At 41.0% G+C, this 19360-nt stretch overlaps 1 protein-coding gene across 1 annotated transcript; it reads left to right on the forward strand.

Moving 5' to 3' along the window:
* Window positions 1-11: 11 nt before the first annotated feature.
* On the forward strand, window positions 12-16648 carry brap (BRCA1 associated protein). Its single transcript, XM_005815074.2, has 13 exons — window positions 12-420; window positions 587-748; window positions 1482-1671; window positions 2608-2797; window positions 3175-3288; window positions 4452-4600; window positions 4919-4994; window positions 5094-5232; window positions 6953-7062; window positions 7145-7234; window positions 7312-7415; window positions 8450-8589; window positions 15661-16648. The coding sequence occupies exons 1-13, from the start codon at window positions 342-344 to the stop codon at window positions 15888-15890; spliced, it is 1773 nt and encodes a 590-aa protein (XP_005815131.2). The 5' UTR covers window positions 12-341; the 3' UTR covers window positions 15891-16648.
* Window positions 16649-19360: the final 2712 nt, after the last annotated feature.

A 19360-nucleotide genomic window follows, 5' to 3' on the forward strand; every position in this document is an offset into this window, starting at 1 on the left:
CCTCCTTACCAGTAGGGGGCACCAAATCATTCCGTAGCTTTTTGTGGTGTAGAGGAAGAATTGGATCCCTCTAGCATTAAACCACCTAGCTGAAGTTTAGGTAGTTGAACGTCATAACACTAATATAATGTTTACATTTAAAAGCAGGGAAGTTAATACATTGTTTGGCTAAACTAAAAAAAGATATTCGATCTATTTTCTTCTTTTTTTTGTTGCTCTAAGCTGATAGTTTTGGGGGCGCAAAGTGAACTGCTAGTCATCCAGCTAGCCTTGTGGAGCTAGCTCAGCTGTCAGCTGTTTGTTTTTGTTTCTGTTAAACTGCTCTCTTTCCCTTTTAACACATGAGTGTTTCGCTGGTTGTTATCCGTCTGGAAATAGCCGACCGGTCTCCTTTTCCACGAGGTTTTCAATACTCTGCTGGTGAGTGAGCATTTCCGAGCTTCTATTTTGAAAGTTCGTGCTGAGCTAAAGACTAACCAGCAGCGACAGTAGAAGCAGCGCTGCTTCGCTTGGCCTGGGTGTTGTGCTTGGTTTAATGTTGAGGGGGGGGTTTGTGCCGAGATGATGCCGTTTGTTTCACCTCCAGTTGAAGGCATGTCCGAGGAGGAGCTCCGGGAAAAAAGTCTCGGTTTAGCCAAACATGCCCTGAGTGGGAAGAGTGAGCTGGAGCGAGCAGCCATCCTGCACCAGCATATGGGCAGCAGATCCGTGGGGGACATGGTGATAGAAACCTATGAGCCCGCCTCAGGTAAGCCTTTATACATATGAAGAGCTGGGAACATGTTGCTGCTCCTTGTGCTTAATTTTTACCTCGACACAAACCACCAACCTAAACATTGTTAGATGTACACTCTATGAAGGAAACGTGCCTGTTTTAGCAGAGTATTGCGCTCTGTCACAACACAGAAATGGTTCCGAGAAGGGGTTCCATCCATTTTACTGTCTCTGGGAAGAGTTGGGCAAAACGAGTCCATTCTGTGGAGCTTTGTAGCTTTTTGACGGACCTGACCAGCCTCCTGCCCATGTCTTGGTGCCACAAACCACAGGAGAGACGGCAAGCGCAGTTGGTGGTAACGGCACTTCCGGTGTCCGCATCCCGGCAGCTGACACTGGGGCGAAAGAGCTGCTGCTGTTTTGCGGGATGTCGATGCAGGTGTTCTGGCAGCTGCCACTTTCCATCAAGTAAATGCCGTCAAGTAAAAACTTGAACTAAAAGCTTCCTGGAGATTTTTAGAATCTCATGTTTTGTTCTTTGGGCATAACTACCCGTAGAATCCTTCATCATCTTCCTCTCCTAAATCTAATTGACAGCAACTGTAAACACACCTCACTTTCAGAACCTACTGCTGATGGAGGGCTTTAAGTGACTCATGCTTGGTTCTGAGTCTTTGTGTAACGTTAGATCCAGAACTGATCACACTTTTATGATTTTCAACAGACCATGGTCGCTGCCTCTGATTGACGTTTCTTTCCTCGTGCAGCAAGAAGTGACGAAGGAAGCAGCAGTCCTCAGAGTGCGCAGACTGAGACCCCAGTTTCCCAGGAGACCAGCGGCGCCTCGCAGGCGGCTCCGGACTCGCCCTCCAAGCAGCTACCAGAACAGATCTCCTTCTTCAGCGGGAATCCGTCGGTGGAGATCGTCCATGGCATCATGCACCTCTACAAGACCAAGTGAGTGGTTGTGGGTCCTGATCGGACACGTTCAGAAAACGGATACTGGGTTCCGTCTGCCTCCAGCCTGGAAGACGATGGAGTTTAATTTCAGTATTTTTCACATCTGGATAACTATGGAGGAAAAAAGAAAAGAGAAGGGATTTTATTTCCAGTCCAGGATCCCATTGTCTAAACAGCTCCTCTCTTTTTTTCTGCCTTTCTGATATCCTTCCTTCCATCTTACCTTTATCTCTCCTTTGTTTTTCCTCATTCTCTCTTATTTCCATCCTTTTTTCATCTTTTTTGTTCTTCCTTATCTTCTTTGACTTACTTCTTATTTTGTGTCCTTCCTTCTGTCTTTCCTCTCTCCTTCTTTCCTTCTATCTTTCCTCAGTTCCTTGTTTTCCTATCTTCTTTTCTTATTTGATTCCTTCTACTTTAGTTCCTCACCTATTTCCTTAGTTGTCTTGTTCTTTCCTTAATTTTTTCCTAGTTTCCTTCTTCCATTAGTTTCTTGCTAATTTTTTCTTCTTTCCTAAGTTATTTGCTTGTTTCCTTAGTGCCTTCCTTGTTTCCTTCTATTTTCCTTAGTTTTTAATGTTTTTTCATAGCTTATTTTTAGTTTCTTCCTTATTTCCTCAATTCTTTCCGTCTTTCCTTTTTATTTCTTGTTTCCTTACTATGTTTTATCCTCGTGTCCCTCTTCCTGCATGTCATTCTTTGCTGTAAATTCATGGCTGATGTGTCATTTTTGTATTTTACGTTTTAATTGATTGTAAGGCACTAAGAACTCTGGATATTCAAGTTTTTTCAAATCTGTCACAACCCGTAAGCTTGATGTGAACTGGGATGTCCTGCTGCTCTCCTTAATTACTACAAATACAGCATTAAAATACATAAATCAATCTTTTTGTGAATGTAAAACGCCTTTTTTTTTGTCCAATCTGGCCGCAGTAAGATGACGTCGCTGACTGAAGACGTGCGGCGCAGCGCCATGGTGTGCATCCTGACCGTGCCGGCCACCATGACCAGCCACGACCTCATGAAGCTCATGGCTCCGTTCAACGACGTCATGGAGCACATGAAGATCATACGGGACTCCACTCCCAACCAGTACATGGTTCTCATCAAATTCTCCTCTCAGGTAACTCCGTCTGCTGTTAAAAATCTTTTTTCCGTCTGGTTGTTAATGGGTTAATCCAGAAAACCAGACAACAAATTAGCAAAGCAGCTCCGCGTTGTTGCATTTGGGGCAATAAAATGTTTATTTTTTTTAATTTAAATAGAAATTTAATTTTAGCATTTGCAACATTTAAATGTATTTCTTGTAATATAACATAGCAAAGCAGAATCTTCCAGTCTGTAAATATATTCCACTACTCTTATTTTGATTTATTTTGGTGAGCATTATTAACATTCTGGAAGTCGGATCAGCCAATCAGGAGCGCCTCTGCCGCTCCAGGTCACTGAGCCGTGACTCGACCTTTTTTCTCGACACGCCGTCTGCTTTGCGTCTCCCAGGGCGACGCCGACAGCTTCTACACGGCCTGCAACGGACGCCAGTTCAACTCCATCGAGGAAGCAGTGTGCCAGCTGGTCTACGTGGAGCGAGCGGAGGTCATAAAGTCTGAGGACGTAAGAATGCTCGTCGTTTCCTTCTGAACCTGCTGCGTTGCTCTAATTCCAAGAACAAATTCCCACAAGGCCAGTGGCTCAGAGGTCTGTTAGTGAGCCGTCAGTTTAAGGTGGCGCGTGTTTGGACAGACGGACGGCTCAGACATGCAGAGCTTTGGGCTCAAAGGTCAAGGCCAGGTAAGCTCTGTGGCTTCTTGACCTCCGACCTTAATCACTGAACCATGTGGGAGAGTCGCTTGGCTGCAGGTGAACAACGTTTCTGGGAATTTTTTCCAGTAAGCACAGAATCAAGCGCATAAAAAGTTCAAATGATAATTCATATTTTTTGAAGGAAAAATTTGTCTAGTTTGGCGTCACAGTCCATTTTATTTATGGTTTGGTTGTGTGTGTGTGTGTGTGTGTGTGTGTTTTTTTTTATTATTTCCATTTTGTTTATTGTTGCACCGATATGATATTAATATCTGTATCGGTCCTGATACTGAAAAAAATTAAAAATTGTAGATCAGGTATTGGTGACAATGAGCCCCATCCATAAGGGCAGATCTATTCAGTCTAGTTCTATGCTTTGTGCTCTGAGCAGCAGCGTGATTGATTCTTTACTTTACATTATTTTTAGAATTCCTACTTGCACTTTCTGAACCATTTGGAAGGTTTATTGTAATCAGATTTTGACGCTGTTTTTGTTAAAATTTTGATTGTTTATTTTGCATTGGGTGTTATAATCTCAATTTCACTGACTGAACAAATGAAAGTTGTAAAGCTATTGGTGCATCCCAGGTTTTTGCTCGTTTTATTTTGAATATTTCGAATATCTTCAAGTTCCAGTGTTAAATGTTCTATATAAAATGAAAGTATGTTTGTTTTTGAGAGAGCAAACTTGCATTATTATCAATACTTGAAAATGGCCTCAGAGCAACAATATTATCGTTTAGTGAAATAGTTACTGGAATAGTTTACTTTGTCTCAACGTTATTTTTGTTTGGATTTGTGGTTTGTTTTTCCAGATGAATTTGTTGTGTCCGTATTTAACATTTCAGCTTTATTTCAAACAAAACTAGTCTTTACTAACGTCTCGACCCTGACCGTCAACCTTTCCTGGTCTCTCCTTCCTCTGTACATTTAATTCCTCCATACTTCTCCTCTTCCCGTCTGTTCTGCCTCAGGGAGCCAGCCTGCCGGTGATGGAGCTGACCGAGCTGCCGAAGTGCACCGTGTGCCTGGAGAGGATGGACGAGTCGGTCAACGGCGTCCTCACCACCCTCTGCAACCACAGCTTTCACAGCCAGTGTCTCCAGCGGTGGGAAGACGCCTCGTGAGTCGAACACACAACCCTTCCTTCTCCGAAACGTTGTTTAACACTCGGTTAACGTTTCGATCTGAAAGCTGTTAATCATTTTTTTTTTTGTTTGTTTGTTTTTTTTACCTGACTCGTTTCCATCCTCCATGTTTGTTCTTCAGTCAGTTTCTCGGTGCCGGTTCGGCTGCGTTTCTCTGATTGTCTCCGCTCTGTGTTTCCGCGTGATTCTGGACGTCTCTCTCAGCTTTGTGTGACGCGTTTGTTCTGCTGTGTGTGTTTTTCTGTTTCACAAAGGACCTTTGACCTCAGCTGAGTGCGCTGTGTGTTTTCTAGGTGTCCGGTGTGTCGGTACTGTCAGACGCCAGAGCCGGTGGAAGAGAACAAATGCTTTGAGTGCGGCGTGCAGGAGGTGACCAATCACTCTCTGAGAACGTCACACCTGACTGATGTTGTTTATTGAACTTTTCTTTTAATTATTCTGTTTGTTTTGGTTTTTTTTTCCCTGCAGAACCTGTGGATCTGTTTGATCTGCGGGCACATCGGCTGCGGGCGCTACGTCAGTCGTCATGCCTACAAGCACTTTGAGGAAACGCAGCACACCTACGCCATGCAGCTCACAAATCACCGTGTGTGGGACTACGCTGGAGGTACGGCACCTTTGATGACCGGGTTTGTGTGGGAAAACAGGGTGGCGACTGCAAAGGAGGAGGTTTATCAATGGGAAACCATTTCCGTTGTTGCTGTAATGAATTTTGTCCACAAGGGGGCAGAAGAAACCCTAAAATTTTCAAAAAGGGAATCTTTGTTTTCATTTAGAGTGGAATGACTAACTTACAGATAAACTGTAAACCAGAACAGGGCAACAGCTCCATGTGATTTTAGTTTATTATTGTTTAATTATTTTCACGTCATTATTATGGGCATTATAAGTAATTACTCATTATTATGTCCTCCCTCTGTTTTATTCTGTGTCTGAGTGTAGAATCATAGTGCATGGAGAACATTTAACCACACAAGTAGGACTGCAGCTACCAATTATTGTAGTAATCGATTAATCAGAGTGCTTCTGTTTTTCTTACCTGTCTGCCACAAACACGGATCAGTTCTTACTGGTTCAACCCAAACTAGCAAGTTGGGATTAAAAGAAGCTAACAGTGAACCTGATGCTTCACTTGATATAAAGTGGATATTTTAGTTCATTGTTTTGCAGAATAAAACAATCAACCACTTTAAATGGTGAATATGTTTTTTCACTCTTCCATTCTGCAGATTTATTAAACTGAAACAAGCGATTATTTTACTAATCGATTATTCTGGTGATTGATCGATTAATCGGATAAAAATTATTGCCACATCTGGCAGATTTTTCATTTCTTTCATTAAGCCTATTTTGTCCAATATTAAAAATGCAATTTTTTTTCTTTTTTAAAAATAGTTAAACAAATATTTGATTGCCTTAAATCCAATAATGACACATTCCTTTAACGTATGTTTGATCATTTCTACACCTAAAAACCTACTTTTCACAGAATTTGTTCTGTTTTTGGGTAGAACATATTTACAAAGTTTTTTATGTTAAATGCAAAATTTATACATATTTTGTTGACTTTTGCCTTTATTACTGCTGTAACTGTGTTGTTCTCTCGGCAGATGGCCTTTTTTTATACTATTATCCGATGAACAATTATTTGATCACTAAATTAATCGATCATTATTTCAAGAATAGATTAATCACCACTAAGCTGATTAATGATTTCAGCCTCACTGTATAATTAATATCTTAAAGATCACATGTAATTTGTACAACCTTAGCTTCCAGTTGGTGTTTTCAGCTCATTATGTTTCATTTCTTTTATGTTTCATGAAAAGCGCCTGATGTGGGCAGAGTTTCCTGCCTTGGCCTCAACTGGCCAAAGCTCACAGTTCCACTTAAAGTCTCAGTAGAGTTTTGCATACTAAATATGTTTACATTTATGATGGTAGGTAATCTTAACCTTGCTCCACTTGGCACATACAGAGCTTCCAATGGTTGTCATGGAGACTTGATAACACCAAGATCCCATTCTTCACTAAGTTTTGGGGGGCTCTTTTTTTTTTTAAGCCTCTCCTTCCATCCTGCTCTCTTACTGTGGTGGTGAGACAGATGTGGGTCCTGGTGACCCAGAGATGCATGGTGTCACGGAATCAGCCATTTCTGATCAACTGAAGAAAGGTTGAGAATGAGTTTTAAAAATGCTTTAGTTACTTTTTGTTTTTTAAATCGCTAGGAGGATCAACAGTTGTCCCAACGATGATTTTCCTAGGTGTTTTGGCCTAAAAGAGAAAAGCCTTCCTGTAGTGATCGCTGTGTAACTCTGTGTAATGCAGATAACTACGTGCACCGCCTGGTGGCCAGTAAGACCGACGGGAAGATGGTGCAGTTTGAGTGCGAAGGAGACACTTGCCAAGATGAGAAAATAGATGCTCTCCAGTTGGAGGTAAGCAGTCTTTTTTTTTAGATGAGATTCGGTTCCTCTGAATGAGCCCGGACAGATCCCAACGGTCCGCCTCCGTCTGCAGTACTCCTACCTGCTGACCAGCCAGCTGGAGTCCCAGAGGATCTACTGGGAGAACAAGATCGTTCATCTGGAGAAGGAGACGGCCGACGAGGTAGAGGAGCAACAACGTGTCTTGGTGTCGTGTCAGGTCGTGAGTTCTGGATCCAAACTCTTCGATTCTGCTCTCAGATCAACAACATGAAGGCGAAGTTTAAGGAGACCCTGGAGCGCTGCGACAACCTGGAGCAGCGATTCGGAGAAATAAGCAAAGAGAAGCAGAGCTTAGAGAAGAAGTAGGTTTGTCTTTTTAAATGGGGAGAGAGTGTGTGTGTGTGTGTGTGTGTGTGTGTGTGTGTGTGTGTGTGTGTGTGTGTGTGTGTGTACAATGTGAGCTCATGTATTCAGGCTTGCAACTAGTGATTATATTAGTAATCAGTTATTCTGACTATTAATCAGATAAAACAACTGGCACACTGCAGATTTTTATGTTTTTATTTAACCACTTAAGTTTATTTTATACAATATTACAAATACATAAAAGATGCAAATAAACAAATTCAATTCATTTTTTAAATAAGAAAATGAAACATTTAGTTCCCGAAAATTCAGTAAAAGCTTTCCTTTATTGTACACTTGATCATTTGTAGCTAAGGATGAATCTGCAGCTAGAAAGTTTCCGTTTGACTTGACATCAATATAGTGTAGAAATAATCTGGTAATTATTTTTTGGATTAACCTATTAATAGCTAGAAAGCATAAGATGTTAGACGTTTTTTACAGAATTTGAACCAGGGGAAACTAAAATGGCCACTTGAAGTTCCAGGTAGAATATTTTTACAGACTAGTTTATTTATAGTGTTAAATAGAAAATGTATATATTTTTGTACAGTTTTAGCTTAATTACAGTTCTGAGTGTGCCGTTCTTCCAATAAACGATTAATCAATTATTAAATTAGCTGACGATTATTTCAATAATTGAGTCATCACGACTAAGCACATTATTGTATCTTGTTGCCATGGTTTTGTGACTGTTCAGCTGCTACTTCACTTCTTACAAAAACACACATTTCAGTAGATTTACCAACAGTCTTTACTGAGAAACTAAAGGAATGTCAATTCCAAAGAAACGCCAATATCTGGTCTAACCTGACTGCCGTTTCCCTGTATTGCATTCATCACAATATTGTCACAATATTTTCTTGCAGCAAAAATCTGAAAGTCCTGCTGTTAATCATAGTGTTAAAGGAAAACGGCTCTTTTCCAGCCATGCTTGTTTTCTAAGGATGAAGTGGCAAAGCCACAGTCTTTACGTATCGGACTCTTTCAGGTGCACTCAGCTCAACGGTCGAGTGCTGAAGCTGAGCCAGGAGCTGAAGGAGGAGCAGGAGATGAACCGCTGCCTGAGAGCCAACCAGACGCAGCTGCAAGCCCAGCTGGCCGAGGAGGAACGCAAAGGAAAAGAGAGCGGTAAGTCATGGAGCTTCATCCACATTTCTGCCTCAGTGACGTCTGTCCTCTAGTATTACTTCAGTTTCCACGTCTCCTCATGAGTATATTGTCCACTACTTTTGTCTCTGCAAAACAGGGGTCTCTTTCTTCTAACGGTAAATATTTCATCCAATGCTAAAACACTACACCGGCATGTTTTTTAGCAGAAGCTATCGCTAAAACATTACATCAACATGTTATTTAGCAGAAGCTAATACTAAAACACTACACCAACATGTTATTTAGCAGAAGCTAATACTAAAGCACTACACCAACATGTTATTTAGCAGAAGCTAATACTAAAACACTACACCAACATGTTATTTAGCAGAAGCTAATACTAAAGCACTACACCAACATGTTATTTAGCAGAAGCTAATACTAAAGCACTACACCAACATGTTATTTAGCAGAAGCTAACGCTAAAACACTACACCAACATGTTATATAGCAGAAGCTAACGCTAAAGCACTACACCAACATGTTATATAGCAGAAGCTAACGCTGAAACACTACACCAACATGTTATATAGCAGAAGCTAACGCTAAAGCACTACACCAACATGTTATATAGCAGAAGCTAACGCTAAAGCACTACACCAACATGTTATATAGCAGAAGCTAACGCTGAAACACTACACCAACATGTTATATAGCAGAAGCTAACGCTGAAACACTACACCAAAATGTTATTGTCAGAAGCTAACACTAAAACACTACACCAACATGTTATTTAGCAGAAGCTAACGCTAAAATGTTACACCAAAACCTTATTTAGCAGAAGCTAAAGCTAACGCACTACACCAATACAATATTTGTTGCGAAAATGCTAAAGCGCTAACTTCAACTCAAAGCATACAGTATCTTCCCTTAAAAGACTACACACCTAGGGCACCAATTTAATTTGACATTATAATTTACATGTTTTAAGGCACTTAGATGTTGTACTTATGTTTTATATTTTGCTCTCTACTTTGTTTTATTTTGTCGCTGTACGTTTCTTGTTAGAAATAAAGCTTTGGGAGGGGGGATAGGAGAACAGTCTAGAACAGGGGTGGGCACTCCTGGTCCTCGAGGGCCGGTGTCCTGCAACTTTTAGATGCATCTCTACTTCAACACACCTGAGTCAAATAATGAGGTCGTTAACAGGACTCTGGAGAACTTGACTGCACTTAGGAGGAGATTCAGCTGTTGGATTCAGGTGTGTTGGACCAGGGAGACATCTAAGAGTTGCAGGACACCGGCCCTCGAGGACCAGGAGTGCCCACCCCTGGTCTAGAACCAAAACTTCAACACAGATGTCAAACTTTATTCAGCTAAAAGTTTACAAAACAGCAAAGTAAATTAGCGCAATAGAATTTATTAAGAAACTTCTATTTAGGGGAAGCTATGTGCCCTAATGGTTATCAAAGTTAGCTAAAGCGCTAAACGAAAAAATAGCCCCGCTATTAGCGGATTAGCGGACATGTTGCTGCGACTCCAATAACAGCTTGCATGTCTGCTTCTGGAGGAGATCACAGAGAATACAGATTTACAGTCGTTAAATAATATACATTGTATCACATTAGAATGACTGAGGCGATGTTCTAAAGAAGAGCCGGGGGAATTTCCTCCACGACAATTTGAGTGACTGACGAGATCTGATGGAAGATGACTACCTACACATTACAGCAGCCAAAAGTGGTTCTATTGACGGCCGTAGTTTATTTTTTCCATGTGTGACCAACTCATTTTCAGATGAACTTTCTCTCTCTGTGGAACAAACGGTGGGCCGTGGAGAGCGCTATGCTAAGAGAAATGACTGCTGGGAAATGTTTAGGCTGGTTTACATAATCAAATAAGTTCTTGCGCTCATTGTTATCCTGTTTGTTCCCGATCAGCTGCTCCTCTGCCAGGACCCTTTAGAAATGCCAGCTAGAACAGAATGATTTATTTTTGACAGAATATGGAAACGCACGCTCGGCCTCGCTGTCTACTACTACTTCCTCTTTACGTGGCCACATTTGCAAATGAGATGCAAATTACTGCAACACAACCAAGCCGCAGCTATAACTGAGTGTGATGGCCGTCTGCAAGCGGGTGAAGAGGAGGAATGAGTCTTTATGAGGCAGATTCTCCTTTCTTGTTAGAATAAATGGCTTGAGGTGCTAACCTTCTGGAGTAACATTGTTTTTTTTTAGTCCCACCGTTATTTTGTTCAGCTCTGCAATGTTTTCAGTCTACCTGTGAGTTGGCGTACCAGTAGTTTTCCTTCGACCTCTGGGTTTTTATTACAGGAAGCCTTCAGACAAAGCTCCCTCTCTACACATCCTCCCTCTGTGGATTGGGACCTTCCCTTTCAGACTTTATGGTCCTCTCATAACCGCTGCAGCTTCCCTGTAAATAATGGCCTCGTAATGTTTCTTTTGTTGCGCCCGAGTTGTCGGAGGTCATCCTTTAGAAGTCAAACAAGCCTTTCATGCAGCTCACAAATCTTATCTTTGAGTATTCACTCCCATGTCACGACCTTTCTTCTGCTGCTCATGTAAGGTTTCCTCGGACGAGCTTCGAAAGCCATTTGTTTTTCCTCCAACATGTAAGGAGTGAGGATTGCTCATGTCCTGCTAAGTAGCAGCAGCAGCATGCTGTCATACTCCAAAAGCATCTGTCAGGACGGCTTTGAAAACACAACACAACCAACAGCGGCTAGCTCAAGTGAAAAACATTGTTTTTATTTATTCAGTAGCACTCTGTTCTGCAGCTATCATGGGATGTTTTGCAGGATCTGACAAATTAGGCATAAGAGTAGGAAGCTGAGTAATCAGTGGAAGGTGCAAAGTTGTAGCTCCACTCTAGAGCAAGTATACAAGTTTTCAGTCCATTAGAAGTCAAGTCAGTCAAGTTTATTTGTTTAGCACATTTGAGCAATAAGACAGTTCAAAGTGCTTTTCACCTTCAAAACATAATGCAGTAACTAATCATGAAACAAGCAATAAACATTACATTTTGTCAAAAGCCATCATCAAATTAATCACACATCAAATATGTTGATCAGTGTTCCACTTACTGCTAATGAAAGGTGGCTCTAAACACCGGACCCTCCCCCCGTATGTGTTTAAGCCTGGCAGGCCACCTTTACTTGCCCCCCGCCAGGCTAGGCATCACTTATTGTAAATAGACAAATGATGTCCAAGACAATTGATTTGTATTTACAATAGCCATTTGCAAATCATATAAACGGCTATTAACAGAATGTGGAAATGCACGCTCGGTCATGCGTTTCCACGTGACCGAGTGACCATTAGCTTCCTCATGTGAGGCGCCGCTTATCAAACCAGAAAGGAACTACATCACCAGCCCAGCTGCAGCGCTTTTCTGGACTTTCCCACTTTGCACGAATCACCATCTATCTGGTATTATTTTGGGCAATGCAAACTGTCTGAACAAACATCAGCTTTTTGAATAATTTTGAACTTTTAGGGATTTTGAACTGGTTCTTTCAATGGGTTTTTGTCCCCTCTCTGATCCCGTCCCACCAGAGTGATGTGATAGGTTGATACAACAACAGCAGATCTTTAGACCCGTGTTTTCCAGCCCTGGTCCTCAAGGCACACTGACCTCTATGTTATAGATGTTTCTCTGCTGTAATGTGCCTGATTCAACTGGCTGCTGTTCAACTAATGCCTTTTTATCAGCCATCAATTGAAATTAGCTGGGCTGAAGCAAGGAAACGCCTAAAACATGCAGGCCACTGTGCCTCGAGGACCAGGGTTGGCAAACAACCCTTTAGAAGACCTCTAGTTTTTGGTTCTGTGACACCAATAGTGAATATTGGTGTCACTAATATTCACTACTCTAATAGTTGAATAGATGTGGAAACGGTGACAGGAATGTGTCGGAGAGAGGAGTTTTACAGCGACAACCCTGGAGCTGACCCATGTCCACCCCCAAAGGGTCGTACACAGGGAAAGCAGGTGTGATGGCATTCTAGACCCGTCTTTCCAGGAAAACACTCCGTTGAGCTGAGATTCTTGTGAAACAAGCTGAATCCATGCTTGGCAACGGGCAGGGTTACATCCATGGCAAATTGGGAGTCTGATGTACCGGACATGAAAACAGTTCATTTGGATTTTCTTAGATCAGTTGACACGTCTGCATGGATTTAAGCTTTTAGAACTTAGTGCAGATCAATTCTGGGTGTTCAAAAACCCAGAGTGAACACGCAACTCTGTTGGTTTGTTTTTATGTTCACCACAGATAGGAGTACTACTTCTTTTTTTCGGTCCGGTTTGTTTGGGGAGGAGTGACTGTGTAATCGAACTCTAATGCACACCAAAAAAAATAACCCTAACCCTCTGGTCGTCTTGGTTCGATTAAAGTGAACTCTGGAGTCTGCTCCAAAAGCAGGAAGTGGACTACAGCAGGGCATTCTGGGTCAATACCAAAACAAACGTGGGGTTCTAGCGCTAGCTGGAGAAATTGCTACGGCTGCTAAAATCCAATGCCACTCCATTTTTGTTTACATTTTGTGAAGAAGGAAGTTGAACTCAGTGTCTTCTTCAGAGGTTTTTGTGTCATTTCCCTCAGTGGTTATTTTTGCAGCGCCACCACAGGCGAGGGGGGGAATAGGTTTTTCAATTCGTCTGTCACTCTAGTCTTCCAGCATGTCTAATCTAATCGTATTGAATCTGATGCAAACCCTGACCTGGAGAGGAGGAGACAGAATATTTTTTTTATCTAAATACCAGATTCCTCTCTGCTGACATGTTGCCACTCCTCTTTGATCACTTTATCCCTGCTGCTTTCTCTGAAAGCACACCAACACACACACACACACACACACACACACACACACACACACACACACACACACACACACACCCCAGTGACTCCAGCAGGTCAACCAAAGGTGATTCGTGAAGAGGAGTTTGTGGTTTGCACAGATCTGTCATCTGTTTTAAAAATAACTTTTACTACATTTAAAAAATCTTAAAATTATTAAGAAGTAAGCTCATGTTTGTGTGGAAATTATGAACCACTTTGATTCCCTTGCATGTGTCGAAATGTATGTTGGCATTAAGGCGGTGCTTATTATTCTTGGCAGGTTAGCTAACTGACCTAAAGTACTGACTGCATCCACTGATGTTTGCTTCTGTAACAACAGCATTTCTCTGTTCTAGCCGACCAACACACACACTTTAACACCCATTAACCAGAGTGAGTGTGTTGACTCTAATGTGGCCGTGGGAGGGTCAGTGCTACTGCTAACACTCCCTTCCTCGATCTGAAAGTGTCGGCCGTTAGCTTCCTCATGTGAGGTGCCGCTTATCAAACCAGGAAGGAACTACATCACCCAGCCCAGCTGCAGCGCTCATTTTTCTGGACTTTCCCACTTTGCACGAATCACCATCTATAGAAGCGTTTTGTTTTGGGGGTTTTTAAAATGGGGAATGCGAACTGTCTGAACGAACATCAGCTTTTCTCCTAGTATAATTTTGATGTTAATGCTGGTTCGGGGATTTCAAACCGGGGCTTTCGAAGGGGTTTTGTCCCCTCTCTGATCCCGTCTGTTTTTACTGCAGATGTCGATGCGATTTGTAGAACGGCGAGAAATGTTTCCCTCTAGAAACAAGATAGGGAAGCTAATTATTCAGTTATGTTTGTTGTTAAAATTGCATCAAGTATCATTTGTAAAAGTTCAGTCATCTTTAGAAAATTTGAATATGTGTTCTGGTAGCATATTAAAAACCACATTTTGATCAAATCCACATTTCTGTATTGAAAGTATTGTTTTTTTTGGTCTGATGAAATATTATGACCTTAAATGTGGTGTTTTCATTGGCTGTAAGTGAAAATTTGTCATAATTAACAGAAGTAAAGGCTAATGTACTGAATATGACTAACTGTTATGGATTTCTGTAAAACCAAGTGAAATGTAATCTTTAGTAATAACGGAAAGCGTCCGTCTTACCTCAGTCCTTGTCATGATGACACATATTTGATCAAAAGACGTCCCTCCTACTGAGGTTGTGTCATCATAAAATGGTCTTAATATGCAAAGGGGTTTTTGTAAATTCCTGCTACTCCTACATTTAATCAGAACTGATCAGAAATGAATGGCTGATTGCCAGTTTCCAGATTTTGTAAGACTTTAGAACGATGGTCATAGTTGTAGGATGAATGCTGTTAAGATGCATCCAGAATCAATGTTCAACTGTTTTAAAAAGAGAGTAAATGAGTATGTAGTTCAGCATCTTATCAGCACAGTTTGCATGGTTAGGATCGTTAGCTAAAAGAGGGGTTTTGTTAACGTGACCTGTCATTGCATAGCAACTGTGCATTCAGTTGTTCTTGGTTTCTGACCAGCCAGTCAATATCTCTGTAGTCCTCTGCTAACACACGCTGTCCGCACAGCTTTAAAAGTCTTAAATTAATGTATCTGAAGTTAAAGCCTTAAAATGTCTTAAATTCGTTTTTTTTTATGTTAGTTGGCCTAAAATACGTTAATCACAGGTCTTAATTTCTGTCGTGTTTAATTATTGCCACAATTAGCATGGTTGTTAGCTAAACAATGGTCTTTGTGGCAGAACTTTTTAATCTCGTATGTTCTATGTAGTTTTTTTCTCCATGGGGCTTTTCTGTCACTCAAACATTTGAGTCACACGCAGACATTGAACTTCTGTTCTGTAACTCAAGGCGGTTGAGGCTACCGCTAACTAGACGCTAGTATACCCTTGCTAGCTAGCGAGCTTTTTTGCATCCATCATGTGTATGTGTCCATTTATCGCCAGTTAGCTGGACGACACTTGCTCACTTCTGTTAAAAACCTATAAAATATTACGTTCATTCTGTGCAAAAAAGCTCAGCACTGCTACTATATGAAATATACAATTTTATTTTGTAGGTTTCTGTGGCGATTTGGGTCTTAAATTTCATAGCGGTCTTAAAAAGGTCTTAAATTTGAGTTTGTGAAAACCTGCAGCATCCCCGTAATAAATAAAAAACCAAAGCCTGTCTGTTATTAATATTTAAACAGATCATTTTTCTGTGCTTTATTGAAACGTGCTGCAGGCGAGCGAAAGGACGTGGTGATAACGGAGCTGCAGGAGCAGCTGAGAGACGTGATGTTCTACCTGGAGACGCAGCAGAAGATCGAACAGCTGTCCTCCGAGGCCCGCAGCGAAATCCAGGAGGGCCACATCAACATCCCGGCCGGCCAGGCGGACGGCGCCCTGGGCCCGGACGGAGCGGGCCCCTCGTCAGGGCGGGGCCGCCGAGGCCGGGGCAGGAAGAGGAAGTAGGCAGGAGCCCCAATCTGCTGGAACGCATTCAGGAACCACTGACTGCAAGTCTTTCACTGCTGAGCTGTGGAGTTCCTTCAGCCTCCTGAGGAGGACAGCTGGACGGAACAGCAACCATGTTTTCAGCTTAAACGTTCGACTTTAAAGTAGCTTTCAAAAGGAAAAGTGGGACATCTCACAGATTTTGTGAGGATTCAGCTATTTCCTTTTAGTATTGCTGCTTTGGTTAAATAGAGTGTTTTATCTGTTTAAATAAGTGCTTGAAGATAAAACAAGCCTGATAAAATTATCTGAAATCATATTTTGCCAGAAGCGTGAAATCAGGTCGATAAGCAGGAGCCATGCAGAAGGAAGATCAAATTTCCCTTTTTTACATTTCTCAGTCAGTGTTAACACTCCACAGGAAGGCAGGAAAATATAGACGGAAAAACATTTAATCAGTAATATTCATAGATTTTTTTATGATCAGTAATCCACTGTGACAAGCTGAGCGGAACGGACTTTCTGCCCGAGTGAGTTCATTTTATCTTAGTGTTGCTTTTTTTATTTTTAGATCAAAGTTTCAACATTTTTTTTGTAAATAATAAAAAAAAAGAAATGGTAAAGATTTTCTCTTATTATTTTTTATTTTTATTCTGCTCTATTACTAGCACTGCTGCATATGACAGTACATTGGGACCATTGTAGGAAAAAAAAGAAATTTCCTTCAGAAAACTCAGATTTTGAGATTCACAGAAATGTTGAAATTTTGCTAGAAAAAAAACTCAGAAATTTTTATATTGGAGGAAAAAAACTTGGAAATTTCAGTTTCAGATGTCAAATTTTTGTTTTTCTAAAAAAAAAAAACTGAGATCAATCTCAGATTTTTTTTCTAGCAAATTTTTGACTTTTAAACTCAGGAATTTCCAGGTTTTGTGGTGGAAATTTCTCTTTTTTTTTCTATCTCCAGTGGCCCCAGCATGTCATTTTCAAAGAGAAAAATCTACTTCAGATTGGATTTAAATATGATCTTGTTGCAGAAAAAGCTATAAAGAAGTAGAACAATAGACAGATTGAACACAGGAAAAAAAAATGTAATTTTCTCCTGTTTTTGTATTTACTGTACAAAGAACACTTAAGTTATTGTGTTGTATAGTATGAAGCATTATTTTGATCATGGTTTGTTTAATTTTAAAATACAAAGGGTTTTTTTCGTGATACTTTTTTGAGTGTTTTGTTCTGTCATTTGACTAGAAAAGGCGACGCATTCACAGGGTGTTAGGGGAAAAAAGATCTTCCTTACATATTTCTCCTGCTTGTGCTTTTCCCCCCCTTACATATCTCTCTCTCTCTATATATATATATATAAATATATAATACACATTTTTTATTTTTAGATTAACATCTCAACATTTTTTGTAAATAATAAAGATCTTCTCTTTTTAGCTCTGCAATTAAAAAAAGTGTTTCCTAAATTAGAGCAACTCGCCGCTTTGCAAGAAAAAAAACTTCCTCTTTTTGTCTCTGAAAACAGCCAGTCGTGTCTTTGCTGTATTATTCATTAAGAAAACAAGCGGCTCTACATGTTGCCCAAATTATTTTTTTAATCATTTTCTCAAAGGATAAAAAAGACACCTTTTTTTTTTTAACCAAGTTGTCAAACTATCTGCCAAGTAACAATATTTCAGATATGCCTCTTGTTGAGTTTCAGGGGCAGCCAAGTCAAACGTGCAGCTTTCAGTCTTGTGTTGAGTGACACGGCGGGTCTCTGACTAATCCCTCTGCTTCCCACTGCAACACTAACAGTTTATGCGCAGCTGCTTGCTGAGAGTAAACTGTGTACAGAGGCCGAGCGCCGCGGCTCGCAGACATGCAAACTTCCTTCTGACGGATTCGCAGATGTCACACGGGCTGCAGGGGAACCGTGACGGCTTCTGTGTGAAGCATGCTTAGCGTGACCCAGTTGACGGGCAGCGATACCGGGGCGGGCAGATCACACTCTATGCAAACATGGTTCACACCTTTTTTATTTATATCCCCCGTAAATAAATAAGGGCCAGATGCGTGCAGATAGGATGTAGCAACACCTGTTTTCAAAGTATTAAAAAAAATAATAAATCCCCCTTTTTTTTGGAAAATGTGAATCAATAAAGTGATGCCAGCAAAGTGATCAGAAACCAAAAATAAAACTTCCACTAACGGCTGGCTGTGTGTCCACTCCCCCCCCCTCAGGTCCTCTCCACCTTCCTGCTGCGATATGTGAGAACAGCTGAGCTCAGCAAGGCGGTGGGCTGACTGCTGCAACCCACTCAGCCGGCGGAGTGAAGCTGTGTGAAAACATAAAAAATGCGGTTATAATAAGAGGGAAGGAAACGTGAAAAAGCTTCAACAGAGTTCAGTTACATCATCAAGGTTCTACTTTTCTTTTTTTTTTGGAGCAGAGGATGAAGACATGTCACAGACCCGGTTTGTTTCCAGTCACGTTTGACGCTGAGATGAAGGTGGAGGCATCTGGATCTACCTGCAACCAGCCAACCAACAGGAGATCCAGTTATTTAGTTTACAGTAAGCAGCTGGAATGCTGCTTTGCACGTGAGTGTGTGCTGCTGATCAGAGAGGGATGTGTGTGTGTGTGTGTGTGTGTGTGTGTTATCTGCCTCACAAATCAGAACCGACATGCTGGAGTTTTTCTGTCCTTTATGCATTTATACTCTCCATAGCAACATGTTGGACAACTATGTCAGATTTCATGAAACTCAGCACAATTTGAGAGCAGCCATATTGGATTTTTTTGTTTGTTTTTTGCTTAACTTTCCAACCTTTCATCAAGTTCACTGACTTTTTTTTCTTTTTCTTTTTTTTTCTCCAGATTTCTAAATCAAAAACTCAAACTTCTGAGTTCAATTGAAAGCACCGTTACACCTCCCGGAGTGCTAAAATACTTTAACGCAACAGAATAAAGACGAACCTTTATTGCAGCATTAAACAGCCGCTGTGTGACATTTGAGTTTGTGTTCTAAAAATAAAAATCAAGAAGTTGCAGAACGGAATAAACCGCTTGCAGCGAAAACCAGTGAGATTTCCTCATCGTCCTCATCATCCTGCCTCCCTGCGAAGAGGAGCCGCAACACTTGTATTTCCTGTTCGGTGACCTCTAATAAAATGTGTTAATGTTATTATTAAAACAAGTGACTGATCTGGTGAGAGAGAAACTCAGACAGTTTTAGTTCTGCAACCTGTCACTACTGACAAACACATGGCAGCCATTTTGGATTTTGCGTTGGTGAGGATGGAAAACCTCAAAGGAAATTATCAAAGAACTTATCCCAATAAAAGTTGGATAAGTTGATTGACACCGAATTAGTTTGATTTTGCAAACGTGAGTGGGGGTAATGGTGAGGGGGAGGAGTTGACCTCTGAAAACTATTTTTTCCTTAATATCTTTAAAATTATATCAAAAATAAAACTTCCACTAACAGCTGGCTGTTAGT

This window comes from Xiphophorus maculatus, chromosome 8 (assembly GCF_002775205.1).
Source record: "Xiphophorus maculatus strain JP 163 A chromosome 8, X_maculatus-5.0-male, whole genome shotgun sequence".
Taxonomy (NCBI): Eukaryota; Metazoa; Chordata; class Actinopteri; order Cyprinodontiformes; family Poeciliidae; genus Xiphophorus; species Xiphophorus maculatus.

Excerpts from the sequence above, each read along its gene's own strand:
- brap (XM_005815074.2), top strand. The coding sequence starts at position 342 with ATGAGTGTTTCGCTGGTTGTTATCCGTCTGGAAATAGCCGACCGGTCT. Across the intron at positions 2,798-3,174 it reads TCATCAAATTCTCCTCTCAG|GGCGACGCCGACAGCTTCTA; the intron begins GTAACTCCGTCT and ends TGCGTCTCCCAG. Across the intron at positions 7,235-7,311 it reads AGAAGGAGACGGCCGACGAG|ATCAACAACATGAAGGCGAA; the intron begins GTAGAGGAGCAA and ends TTCTGCTCTCAG.